The 13741-nt window shown below is 39.5% G+C and overlaps 1 protein-coding gene across 1 annotated transcript in view; it reads right to left on the bottom strand.

The window, feature by feature from the left end:
* The window catches only part of ARHGEF10L (Rho guanine nucleotide exchange factor 10 like), a 75395-nt gene that overhangs the window by 23239 nt on the left and 38415 nt on the right, over positions 1 to 13741 (bottom strand). Inside the window, exons 6-8 of the mRNA XM_075840929.1 lie at positions 10358 to 10438; positions 9778 to 9950; positions 7085 to 7201 (exon numbers count right to left, since the gene is read on the bottom strand). Of these exons, the coding sequence (XP_075697044.1) occupies positions 7085 to 7201; positions 9778 to 9950; positions 10358 to 10438 (371 nt within the window). The remainder of the gene's footprint in view (positions 1 to 7084; positions 7202 to 9777; positions 9951 to 10357; positions 10439 to 13741) is intronic.

Genomic DNA, 13741 nt, shown 5'->3' with positions numbered 1-13741 from the left:
GGTTATACCAGCGTGCTCCATATCACTATATACAAGAAGATGTATAACTTATACCAGCTGTACATATATAATTATATACAGAAGATACCCAGGTTATACCAGCATGCTCCATATCACTATATACAAGAAGATGTATAACTTATACCAGCTGTACATATATAATTATATACAGAAGATACCCAGGTTATACCAGCATGCTCCATATCACTATATACAAGAAGATGTATAACTTATACCAGCTGTACATATATAATTATATACCCAGGTTATACCAGCATGCTCCATATCACTATATACAAGAAGATGTATAACTTATACAAGCTGTACATATATAATTATATACAGAAGATACCCAGGTTATACCAGCATGCTCCATATCACTATATACAGGAAGATGTATAACTTATACCAGCTGTACATATATAATTATATACAGAAGATACCCAGGTTATACCAGCATGCTCCATATCACTATATACAAGAAGATGTATAACTTATACCAGCTGCACATATATAATTATATACAGAAGATACCCAGGTTATACCAGCATGCTCCATATCACTATATACAAGAAGATGTAACTTATACCAGCTGTACATATATAATTATATACAGAAGATACCCAGGTTATACCAGCATGCTCCATATCACTATATACAAGAAGATGTAACTTATACCAGCTGTACATATATAATTATATACAGAAGATACCCAGGTTATACCAGCATGCTCCATATCACTATATACAAGGAGATGTATAACTTATACCAGCTGTACATATATAATTATATACAGAAGATATCCAGGTTATACCAGCATGCTCCATATCACTATATACAGGAAGATATATAACTTAAACCAGCTGTACATATATAATTATATACAGGAGATACCCAGGTTATACCAGCATGCTCCATATCACTATATACAAGAAGATGTATAACTTATACCAGCTGTACATATATAATTATATACAGAAGATACCCAGGTTATACCAGCATGCTCCATATCACTATATACAAGAAGATGTATAACTTATACCAGCTGTACATATATAATTATATACAGAAGATACCCAGGTTATACCAGCATGGTCTATATCACTATATACAAGAAGGTGTATAACTTATACCAGCTATACATATATATTATATACAGAAGATACCCAGGTTATACCAGCATGGTCTATATCACTATATACAAGATGTATAACTTATACCAGCTGTACATATATAATTATATACAGGAGATACCCAGGTAATACCAGCATGCTCCATATCACTATATACAGGAAGATGTATAACTTATACCAGCTGTACATATATAATTATATACAGAAGATACCCAGGTTATACCAGCATGCTCCATATCACTATATACAAGAAGATGTATAACTTTTATACCAGCTGTACATATATAATTATATACAGAAGATACCCAGGTTATACCAGCATGCTCCATATCACTATATACAAGAAGATGTATAACTTATACCAGCTGTACATATATAATTATATACAGAAGATACCCAGGTTATACCAGCATGCTCCATATCACTATATACAAGAAGATGTATAACTTATACCAGCTGTACATATATAATTCTATACAGAAGATACCCAGGTTATACCAGCATGCTCCATATCACTATATACAAGAAGATGTATAACTTTTATACCAGCTGTACATATATAATTATATACAGAAGATACCCAGGTTATACCAGCATGCTCCATATCACTATATACAGGAAGATGTATAACTTATACCAGCTGTACGTATATAATTATATACAGAAGATACCCAGGTTATACCAGCATGCTCCATATCACTATATACAAGAAGATGTATAACTTATACCAGCTGTACATATATAATTATATACAGAAGATGCCCAGGTTATACCAGCATGCTCCATATCACTATATACAAGAAGATGTATAACTTATACCAGCTGTACATATATAATTATATACAGAAGATACCCAGGTTATACCAGCATGCTCCATATCACTATATACAAGATGTATAACTTATACCAGCTGTACATATATAATTATATACAGAAGATACCCAGGTTATACCAGCATGCTCCATATCACTATATACAGGAAGATGTATAAAACTTATACCAGCTGTACATATATAATTATATACAGAAGATACCCAGGTTATACCAGCATGCTCCATATCACTATATACAGGAAGATGTATAAAACTTATACCAGCTGTACATATATAATTATATACAGAAGATACCCAGGTTATACCAGCATGCTCCATATCACTATATACAAGAATATGTATAACTTATACCAGCTGTACATATATAATTATATACAGAAGATACCCAGGTTATACCAGCATGCTCCATATCACTATATACAAGAAGATGTATAACTTATACCAGCTGTACATATATAATTATATACAGAAGATACCCGGGTTATACCAGCATGCTCCATATCACTATATACAAGAATATGTATAACTTATACCAGCTGTACATATATAATTATATACAGAAGATACCCAGGTTATACCAGCATGCTCCATATCACTATATACAGGAAGATATATAAAACTTATACCAGCTGTACATATATAATTATATACAGAAGATACCCAGGTTATACCAGCATGCTCCATATCACTATATACAGGAAGATGTATAACTTATACCAGCTGTACATATATAATTATATACAGAAGATACCCAGGTTATACCAGCATGCTCCATATCACTATATACAGGAAGATGTATAAAACTTATACCAGCTGTACATATATAATTATATACAGAAGATACCCAGGTTATACCAGCATGCTCCATATCACTATATACAAGAAGATGTATAACTTATACCAGCTGTACATATATAATTATATACAGAAGATACCCAGGTTATACCAGCGTGCTCCATATCACTATATACAAGAAGATGTATAACTTATACCAGCTGTACATATATAATTATATACAGGAGATACCCAGGTTATACTAGCATGCTCCATATCACTATATACAAGAAGATGTATAACTTATACCAGCTGTACATATATAATTATATACAGGAGATACCCAGGTTATATCAGCATGCTCCATATCATTATATACAAGAAGATGTATAACTTATACCAGCTGTACATATATAATTATATACAGGATATACCCAGGTTATACCAGCATGCTCCAGATCACTATATACAAGAAGATGTATAACTTATACCAGCTGTACATATATAATTATATACAGAAGATACCCAGGTTATACCAGCATGCTCCATATCACTATATACAAGAAGATGTATAACTTATACACGCTGTACATATATAATTATATACAGAAGATACCCAGGTTATACCAGCATGCTCCATATCACTATATACAGGAAGATGTATAACTTATACCAGCTGGACATATATAATTATATACAGAAGATACCCAGGTTATACCAGCATGCTCCATATCACTATATACAAGAAGATGTATAACTTATGCCAGCTGTACATATATAATTATATACAGAAGATACCCAGGTTATACCAGCATGCTCCATATCACTATATACAGGAAGATGTATAACTTATACACGCTGTACATATATAATTATATACAGAAGATACCCAGGTTATACCAGCATGCTCCATATCACTATATACAGGAAGATGTATAACTTATACCAGCTGTACATATATAATTATATACAGAAGATACCCAGGTTATACCAGCATGCTCCATATCACTATATACAAGAAGATGTATAACTTATACCAGCTGTACATATATAATTATATACAGAAGATACCCAGGTTATACCAGCATGCTCCATATCACTATATACAAGAAGATGTATAACATATACCAGCTGTGCATATATAATTATATACAGAAGATACCCAGGTTATACCAGCATGCTCCATATCACCATATACAAGAAGATGTATAACTTATACCAGCTGTACATATATAATTATATACAGAAGATACCCAGGTTATACCAGCATGCTCCATATCACTATATACAGGAAGATGTATAACTTATACCAGCTGTACATATATAATTATATACAGAAGATACCCAGGTTATACCAGCATGCTCCATATCATTATATACAAGAAGATGTATAACTTATACCAGCTGTACATATATAATTATATACAGAAGATACCCTGGTTATACCAGCATGCTCCATATCACTATATACAAGAAGATGTATAACTTATACCAGCTGTACATATATAATTATATACAGAAGATACCCAGGTTATAGCAGCATGCTCCATATCACTATATACAAGAAGATGTATAACTTATACCAGCTGTACATATATAATTATATACAGAAGATACCCAGGTTATACCAGCATGCTCCATATCACTATATACAAGAAGATGTATGACTTATACCAGCTGTACATATATAATTATATACAGAAGATACCCAGGTTATACCAGCATGCTCCATATCACTATATACAAGAAGATGTATAACTTATACCAGCTGTACATATATAATTATATACAGAAGATACCCAGGTTATACCAGCATGCTCCATATCACTATATACAAGAAGATGTATAACTTATACCAGCTGTACATATATAATTATATACAGGAGATACCCAGGTTATACCAGCATACTCCATATCACTATATACAAGAAGATGTATAACTTATACCAGCTGTACATATATAATTATATACAGAAGATACCCAGGTTATATCAGCATGCTCCATATCACTATATACAAGAAGATGTATAACTTATACCAGCTGTACATATATAATTATATACAGAAGATACCCAGGTTATACCAGCATGCTCCATATCACTATATACAAGAAGATGTATAACTTATACCAGCTGTACATATATAATTATATACAGAAGATACCCAGGTTATAGCAGCATGCTCCATATCACTATATACAAGAAGATGTATAACTTATACCAGCTGTACATATATAATTATATACAGAAGATACCCAGGTTATACCAGCATGCTCCATATCACTATATACAGGAAGATGTATAACTTATACCAGCTGTGCATATATCATTATATACAGAAGATACCCAGGTTATACCAGCATGCTCCATATCACTATATACAGGAAGATGTATAACTTATACCAGCTGTACATATATAATTATATACAGAACATACCCAGGTTATACCAGCATGCTCCATATCACTATATACAAGAAGATGTATAACTTATACCAGCTGTACATATATAATTATATACAGAGGATACCCAGGTCATACCAGCATGCTCCATATCACTATATACAAGAAGATGTATAACTTATACCAGCTGTACACATATAATTATATACAGAATATACCCAGGTTATACCTGCATGCTCCATATCACTATATACAAGAAGATGTATAACTTATACCAGCTGTACATATATAATTATATACAGAAGATACCCAGGTTATACCAGCGTGCTCCATATCACTATATACAAGATGTATAACTTATACCAGCTGTACATATATAATTATATATAGAAGATACCCAGGTTATACCAGCATGTTCCATATCACTATATACAAGAAGATGTATAACTTATACCAGCTGTACATATATAATTATATACAGAAGATACCCAGGTTATACCAGCATGCTCCATATCACTATATACAAGAAGATGTATAACTTATACCAGCTGTACATATATAATTATATACAGAAGATTCCCAGGTTATACCAGCATGCTCCATATCACTATATACAGGAAGATGTATAACTTATACCAGCTGTACATATATAATTATATACAGAGGATACCCAGGTTATACCAGCATGCTCCATATCCCTATATACAGGAAGATGTATAACTTATACCAGCTGTACATATATAATTATATACAGAAGATTCCCAGGTTATACCAGCATGCTCCATATCACTATATGCAAGAAGATGTATAACTTATACCAGCTGTACATATATAATTATATACAGAAGATATCCAGGTTATACCAGCATGCTCCATATCACTATATACAAGAAGATGTATAACTTATACCAGCTGTACATATATAATTATATATAGAAGATACCCAGGTTATACCAGCATGTTCCATATCACTATATACAAGAAGATATATAACTTATACCAGCTGTACATATATAATTATATACAGAAGATACCCAGGTTATATCAGCATGCTCCATATCACTATATACAAGAAGATGTATAACTTATACCAGCTGTACATATATAATTATATACAGAAGATACCCCGGTTATACCGGCATGCTCCATATCACTATATACAGGAAGATGTATAACTTATACCAGCTGTACATATATAATTATATACAGAAGATACCCAGGTTATACCAGCATGCTCCATATCCCTATATACAGGAAGATGTATAACTTATACCAGCTGTACATATATAATTATATACAGAAGATACCCAGGTTATACCAGCATGCTCCATATCACTATATACAGGAAGATGTATAACTTATACCAGCTGTACATATATAATTATATACAGAAGATACCCAGGTTATACCAGCATGCTCCATATCATTATATACAAGAAGATGTATAACTTATACCAGCTGTACATATATAATTATATACAGAAGATACCCAGGTTATACCAGCATGCTCCATATCACTATATACAAGAAGATGTATAACTTATACCAGCTGTACATATATAATTATATACAGAAGATTCCCAGGTTATACCAGCATGCTCCATATCCCTATATACAGGAAGATGTATAACTTATACCAGCTGTACATATATAATTATATACAGAAGATACCCAGGTTATACCAGCATGCTCCATATCACTATATACAAGAAGATGTATAACTTATACCAGCTGTACATATATAATTATATACAGGAGATACCCAGGTTATACCAGCATGCTCCATATCACTATATACAAGATGATGTACAACTTATGTGTAGGTTCAGTAGTTGGTAATAAATTCGATCCATTTTTGGGGTGCCCCTGGCAGAACAACGGTTTAGATAATATATGATCCCTGTTTTTGCAGAGTGGAGGACCGGCATAGAGAGCGCACTGTACCTTGCAGTCGTATCTGTGTTTCAGCTCACGGACGTCTCTTCTCCTGACTCTAAGAGCCAGGAGGTCTCGTTTAGTCTGGCTGTACCTCTCCTTTAGTTTACTAAGATCTGGCGAAAGCTGCAGGCGGAAAGCAAGACATGCAGGAAAATGGAAAGACAGAGTCCAGCATAAGCCGAGCGGTGAGCACACAGCAAGACCCACAACACCCCCGCAGTTAGTAAAGAGTTAAATCACCAGCGCTGCACAGAAACAACATGCACGTACCCAACATACCTGCGACATGCAACACGTCAAGAATACAGAACATGTCAAGTCATAGAAAAAAACAAGAATATCCCAATATCTGCCTCCAACCAGTTCTGGTGACAGCAGGAGATGGGGCCTAACTGCACCTCCCGCACCCCCTGCCCCCTATGGCCCGGGTCCCATAGCAGTATGACCCGTCTCTATGACATTCATGCTGCAGAATGACAGCGCAGTTTATACACGGATATCATTCTAAGTATAGGGAAAAATAAATGGGGTCTTATCCGGACAGGTGTGGGCACCTGCGAGGGCATGTGTGTTCCTCAGGGACTTGTGAGTATATATGTATATCTATGTACAGCACCGAAAAGCCTGTCCAGGTGACAAGACTAATGCATAATACAGGACAGTGCCCAAAAGACGCTTTATACTGGTCAGTACCTCAAGCTGCCACTAGGAGGCAGCCAGGTTCTGGAGTGAATTTCTATTTATTATATATTTTGCATGTAATAATATAGTAAAATGTTATTCCTTCCATGCAAACTGTTGTCTGCAAGAAAAAAAACACGTAGGCATTGGAGCTGAATGGACAAATCTGCATTAATAGTGATTAATAGAGAAAATGTCACTCCACCACCTGAGAAAGTGTTATACTCCACCCTGCTCTGTGCTCTGTCCATAGGAATACTGGTAACCTGACCCCTGCTGGTGGTCGCCTGAACTGCAGTCACTGAACACTATACAAATCCTATACAAGGCGAATAAAACGCACACATACAGATAGTAATCAATGGGTAAGTACGCGGAAAATCATGAGGCAGACCCTGCATTACTATAAATGACCTCCCCATATGTCGGAGCTGTATCTGCATCCCTGCCGAACCAACACCAGCAGCCAAGTCCTAAGATATTGCTTCATGTAGGAGAGCAGCGGGGGTGGGGGGGGGGGGGGGGGGGGGGGTAATAGCAGGAGGTACTTACTGCACCTGTGAGCTAAGCGCAGCAGCACAAATCTCTCTCCTGTACTGATGGTTTGTTACAATGTATCTGTCTGGAGTCCAGGCAAAGGATTGTCTAGACTGGATACATTGTAACAAACCCTCAGATCTGAATGTACAGCCAGTTTTATTCACACGAAGCGGTTAAACGTCCGTCAAACGGATCTATATATTTCAATGTGAAGGGTCCGTGAGAAAATAAGACGTCCTATTTTTTCCTGCTTCACGCATCCCCCCATAGACTCTAGTCTATGGGGGATGCATGTAATCTCGTCCCGCAGAGCACGGATGCACCTCGGACGTGAAAAACGCCAGTTTTTCACATCCGAGATGCGCAACGCCCATCCGAATCCAGCCTTAGGGTGAGTTCACGCGTTATGTAAATACTGTGGATTTTCTGCAACGTATTTCAGTTTCGGAAAATCCGCAGCCTAACACAGCAAGAGCGGAGTGGATGGGATTTGAACAAGTCTCATCCACACGAAGCGTAATTGATAACGAAGTTGCAGTTTTTGCGGCAGAAACACAGCTTTTCCGCCGCAAAAATCGCAACACCTGCTATTTATTGCGGGTTCTACCTCCCCATTGAATTTAATGGGGAAAACCCGCAACAAATAAAAAGCGATTCCGCGGCATAAATTTACATGAAAACCGCACCGCAGGTCAATTTATCAACGTTTTTTCAGCATTTTTTTTTTACGCAGCACGTGGATGGGATTAGTTTAAATCTCATCCCCACTCCTGCTACTGTAATAGTGTTTGTGGATTTTACGCTACGTGTGAAACCGGCCATAGCGCTTGTCCACACACAGCGGAATTTCTGCGTCCGGAATTGCGGACGGAAAATACGCAGCAGGATACAGTAGCAGCAAAGTGGGTGAGATTTAATAAATCTCGTCCACACGCTGCGGAAAATTTCCGAGCGGAAATTGACCTGCGGTGCTATTTTCCGTACATGTCAATTTCTGCTGCGGAAAATGGACAGAATTGCTGCGTTTTTCAGGAGACGTCACCATCGCCCAATTGAGAAAAATGCAGCAAAATATGCACAATTTTCCGCAGTAAAAAACGCAGGAAATGGTACGATTTTTCCACAGCGGATTGTCTGCTCGTAGATCGCACCCTAAATTAGTCACACAAGTCGCAGACAGATCACCCACTTTTTTTGTTGCGTGACTTGTTGTCGTCTCGTAAGTCACGTGACAAAAAATGTGTGTGATTTGTCTGCAACTCACGGCATTGAAGTCGCACGACTATTTAAGGTGCGATAAGTTTGTGAGTCACATATGAGTTTGGATTGTCAATTTCCAAAATACGCCCCAAAAGTCTCATGTGATTATATTGAACTCTAAGCTGAAAAAGTCGCTTGTGATTTACGACCTGGCCGAGTCCTTGTATTGCAGAAGACCCCAGTGCTGTGTCTGGAGCCGCCGGTTTTATGGCCGGTACCTTGGGCTGAAAAGCTACAAATGGTTTTGCGGGTTTTGTCTTCCGCTCCACCTCCTCTGCCTCCGAGTCTTCGCTGTAACTCTCAAATTCACTGGAGCTCCAGCCGGTGTCCTGAAAGTCGCCCACGCAGCCGTCACGCTCTATGTTCTCGTAGATCAGGTGGTGTCCCAGCCCTGCAAGACAATCAGCCCATATGAGTCTCTGGGGATGGGGGTGTTTACCAGAGAGGATAGAGGGGCTTCAATAACTAGATCGGAAGGTCGTCAACCTCCTAAAGATGTCACCACAGCCCCCCGTGATCTGATCCTCGCCTCATTCTGATAACACGTATCCCACAAGGAGGGAAAACAAAAATTCCTTTAATCCAGAACCCATTTATTCTAATCTAGAGCTGCAGATCTCAGGGGTGATTTTTCTGCAGGTCCATCCGGTAATTCAGACTGAGGTTTAATAATCCTGCGATCTCCTCTGGATGCCAAATCAAAGGAACTTTACTGTAAATCTTATAAACCCCGAGAGCAGGTGGCGTTTCCTTGGGATAATTTCTCAGAGTTTGAGATTATGAACCCGGGTCTCTCACCATCTTTGGTGTCATCATGTTCACTGGGAACGTCGTCGTAAATAACCCCGTCCTCAGCGCTGCGGGATCCGGATGAAAAACCTGCAATAAAGAAACGTAGAAAATATATATAAATATAAAAGAGGACAAGGATCTGACCCAATATACAGGAGGATGGGGAACAGTCCCGACATACACCCCCCCATATACAGGACCTGTCATTACATACACATCCCCCGTATACAGGACCCGTCATTACATACACATCCCCCATATACAGGACCCGTCATTACATACACATCCCTCATATACAGGACCCGTCATTACATACACATCCCCCATATATAGGACCCGTCATTACATACACATCCCCCATATACAGGACCCGTCATTACATACACATCCCTCATATACAGGACCCGTCATTACATACACATCCCCCATATACAGGACCCGTCATTACATACACATCCCCCATATACAGGACCCGTCATTACATACACATCCCCCATATACAGGACCCGTCATTACATACACATCCCCCATATACAGGACCCGTCATTACATGCACATCCCCCATATACAGGACCCGTCATTACATACACATCCCCCATATACAGGACCCGTCATTACATACACATCCCCCATATACAGGACCCGTCATTACATACACATCCCCCATATACAGGACCCGTCATTACATACACATCCCCCATATACAGGACCCGTCATTACATACACATCCCCCATATACAGGACCCGTCATTACATACACATCCCCCATATACAGGACCCGTCATTACATACACATCCCCCATATACAGGACCAGTCATTACATACACATCCCCCATATACAGGACCCGTCATTACATACACATCCCCCATATACAGGACCCGTCATTACATACACATCCCCCATATACAGGACCCGTCATTACATACACATCCCTCATATACAGGACCCGTCATTACATACACATCCCCCATATACAGGACCCGTCATTACATACACATCCCCCATATACAGGACCCGTCATTACATACACATCCCCCATATACAGGACCCGTCATTACATACACCCCCCCATATACAGGACCCGTCATTACATACACATCCCCCATATACAGGACCCGTCATTACATACACATCCCCCATATACAGGACCCGTCATTACATACACATCCCCCATATACAGGACCCGTCATTACATACACATCCCCCATATACAGGACCCGTCATTACATACACATCCCCCATATACAGGACCCGTCATTACATACACAGCCCCCATATACAGGACCCGTCATTACATACACATCCCCCATATACAGGACCCGTCATTACATACACATCCCCCATATACAGGACCCGTCATTACATACACCCCCCCATATACAGGACCCGTCATTACATACACATCCCCCATATACAGGACCCGTCATTACATACACATCCCCCATATACAGGACCCGTCATTACATACACATCCCCCATATACAGGACCCGTCATTACATACACCCCCCCCCATATACAGGACCCGTCATTACATACACCCCCCCATATACAGGACCCGTCATTACATACACAGCCCCCATATACAGGACCCGTCATTACATACACCCCCCCATATACAGGACCCGTCATTACATACACATCCCCCATATACAGGACCCGTCATTACATACACATCCCCCATATACAGGACCCGTCATTACATACACATCCCCCATATACAGGACCCGTCATTACATACACATCCCCCATATACAGGACCCGTCATTACATACACATCCCCCATATACAGGACCCGTCATTACATACACATCCCCCATATACAGGACCCGTCATTACATACACATCCCTCATATACAGGACCCGTCATTACATACACATCCCCCATATACAGGACCCGTCATTACATACACATCCCTCATATACAGGACCCGTCATTACATACACCCCCCCATATACAGGACCCGTCATTACATACACATCCCCCATATACAGGACCCGTCATTACATACACATCCCCCATATACAGGACCCGTCATTACATACACAGCCCCCATATACAGGACCCGTCATTACATACACATCCCCCATATACAGGACCCGTCATTACATACACATCCCCCATATACAGGACCCGTCATTACATACACAGCCCCCATATACAGGACCCGTCATTACATACACATCCCCCATATACAGGACCCGTCATTACATACACAGCCCCCATATACAGGACCCGTCATTACATACACCCCCCCATATACAGGACCCGTCATTACATACACATCCCTCATATACAGGACCCGTCATTACATACACCCCCCCATATACAGGACCCGTCATTACATACACAGCCCCCATATACAGGACCCGTCATTACATACACATCCCCCATATACAGGACCCGTCATTACATACACATCCCCCATATACAGGACCCGTCATTACATACACATCCCTCATATACAGGACCCGTCATTACATACACCCCCCCATATACAGGACCCGTCATTACATACACAGCCCCCATATACAGGACCCGTCATTACATACACATCCCCCATATACAGGACCCGTCATTACATACACATCCCCCATATACAGGACCCGTCATTACATACACCCCCCCATATACAGGACCCGTCATTACATACACCCCCCCATATACAGGACCCGTCATTACATACACATCCCCCATATACAGGACCCGTCATTACATACACCCCCCCATATACAGGACCCGTCATTACATACACATCCCCCATATACAGGACCCGTCATTACATACACATCCCCCATATACAGGACCCGTCATTACATACACATCCCCCATATACAGGACCCGTCATTACATACACATCCCCCATATACAGGACCCGTCATTACATACACATCCCCCATATACAGGACCCGTCATTACATACACATCCCCCATATACAGGACCCGTCATTACATACACATCCCCCATATACAGGACCCGTCATTACATACATATCCCCCATATACAGGACCCGTCATTACATACACAGCCCCCATATACAGGACCCGTCATTACATACACATCCCCCATATACAGGACCCGTCATTACATACACATCCCCCATATACAGGACCCGTCATTACATACACATCCCTCATATACAGGACCCGTCATTACATACACATCCCCCATATACAGGACCCGTCATTACATACACATCCCCCATATACAGGACACGTCATTACATACACATCCCCCATATACTGGACCCGTCATTACATACACATCCCCCATATACAGGACCCGTCATTACATACACATCCCCCATATACAGGACCCGTCATTACATACACATCCCCCATATACAGACATTCACATGATATACATTTAACAACCACATAATAATTAC

Source organism: Rhinoderma darwinii, chromosome 10, assembly GCF_050947455.1.
Source record: "Rhinoderma darwinii isolate aRhiDar2 chromosome 10, aRhiDar2.hap1, whole genome shotgun sequence".
NCBI lineage: Eukaryota > Metazoa > Chordata > Amphibia > Anura > Rhinodermatidae > Rhinoderma > Rhinoderma darwinii.
Note: the sequence above shows the minus strand (reverse complement) of the source record. Positions and strands in the feature narration are given on the sequence as shown.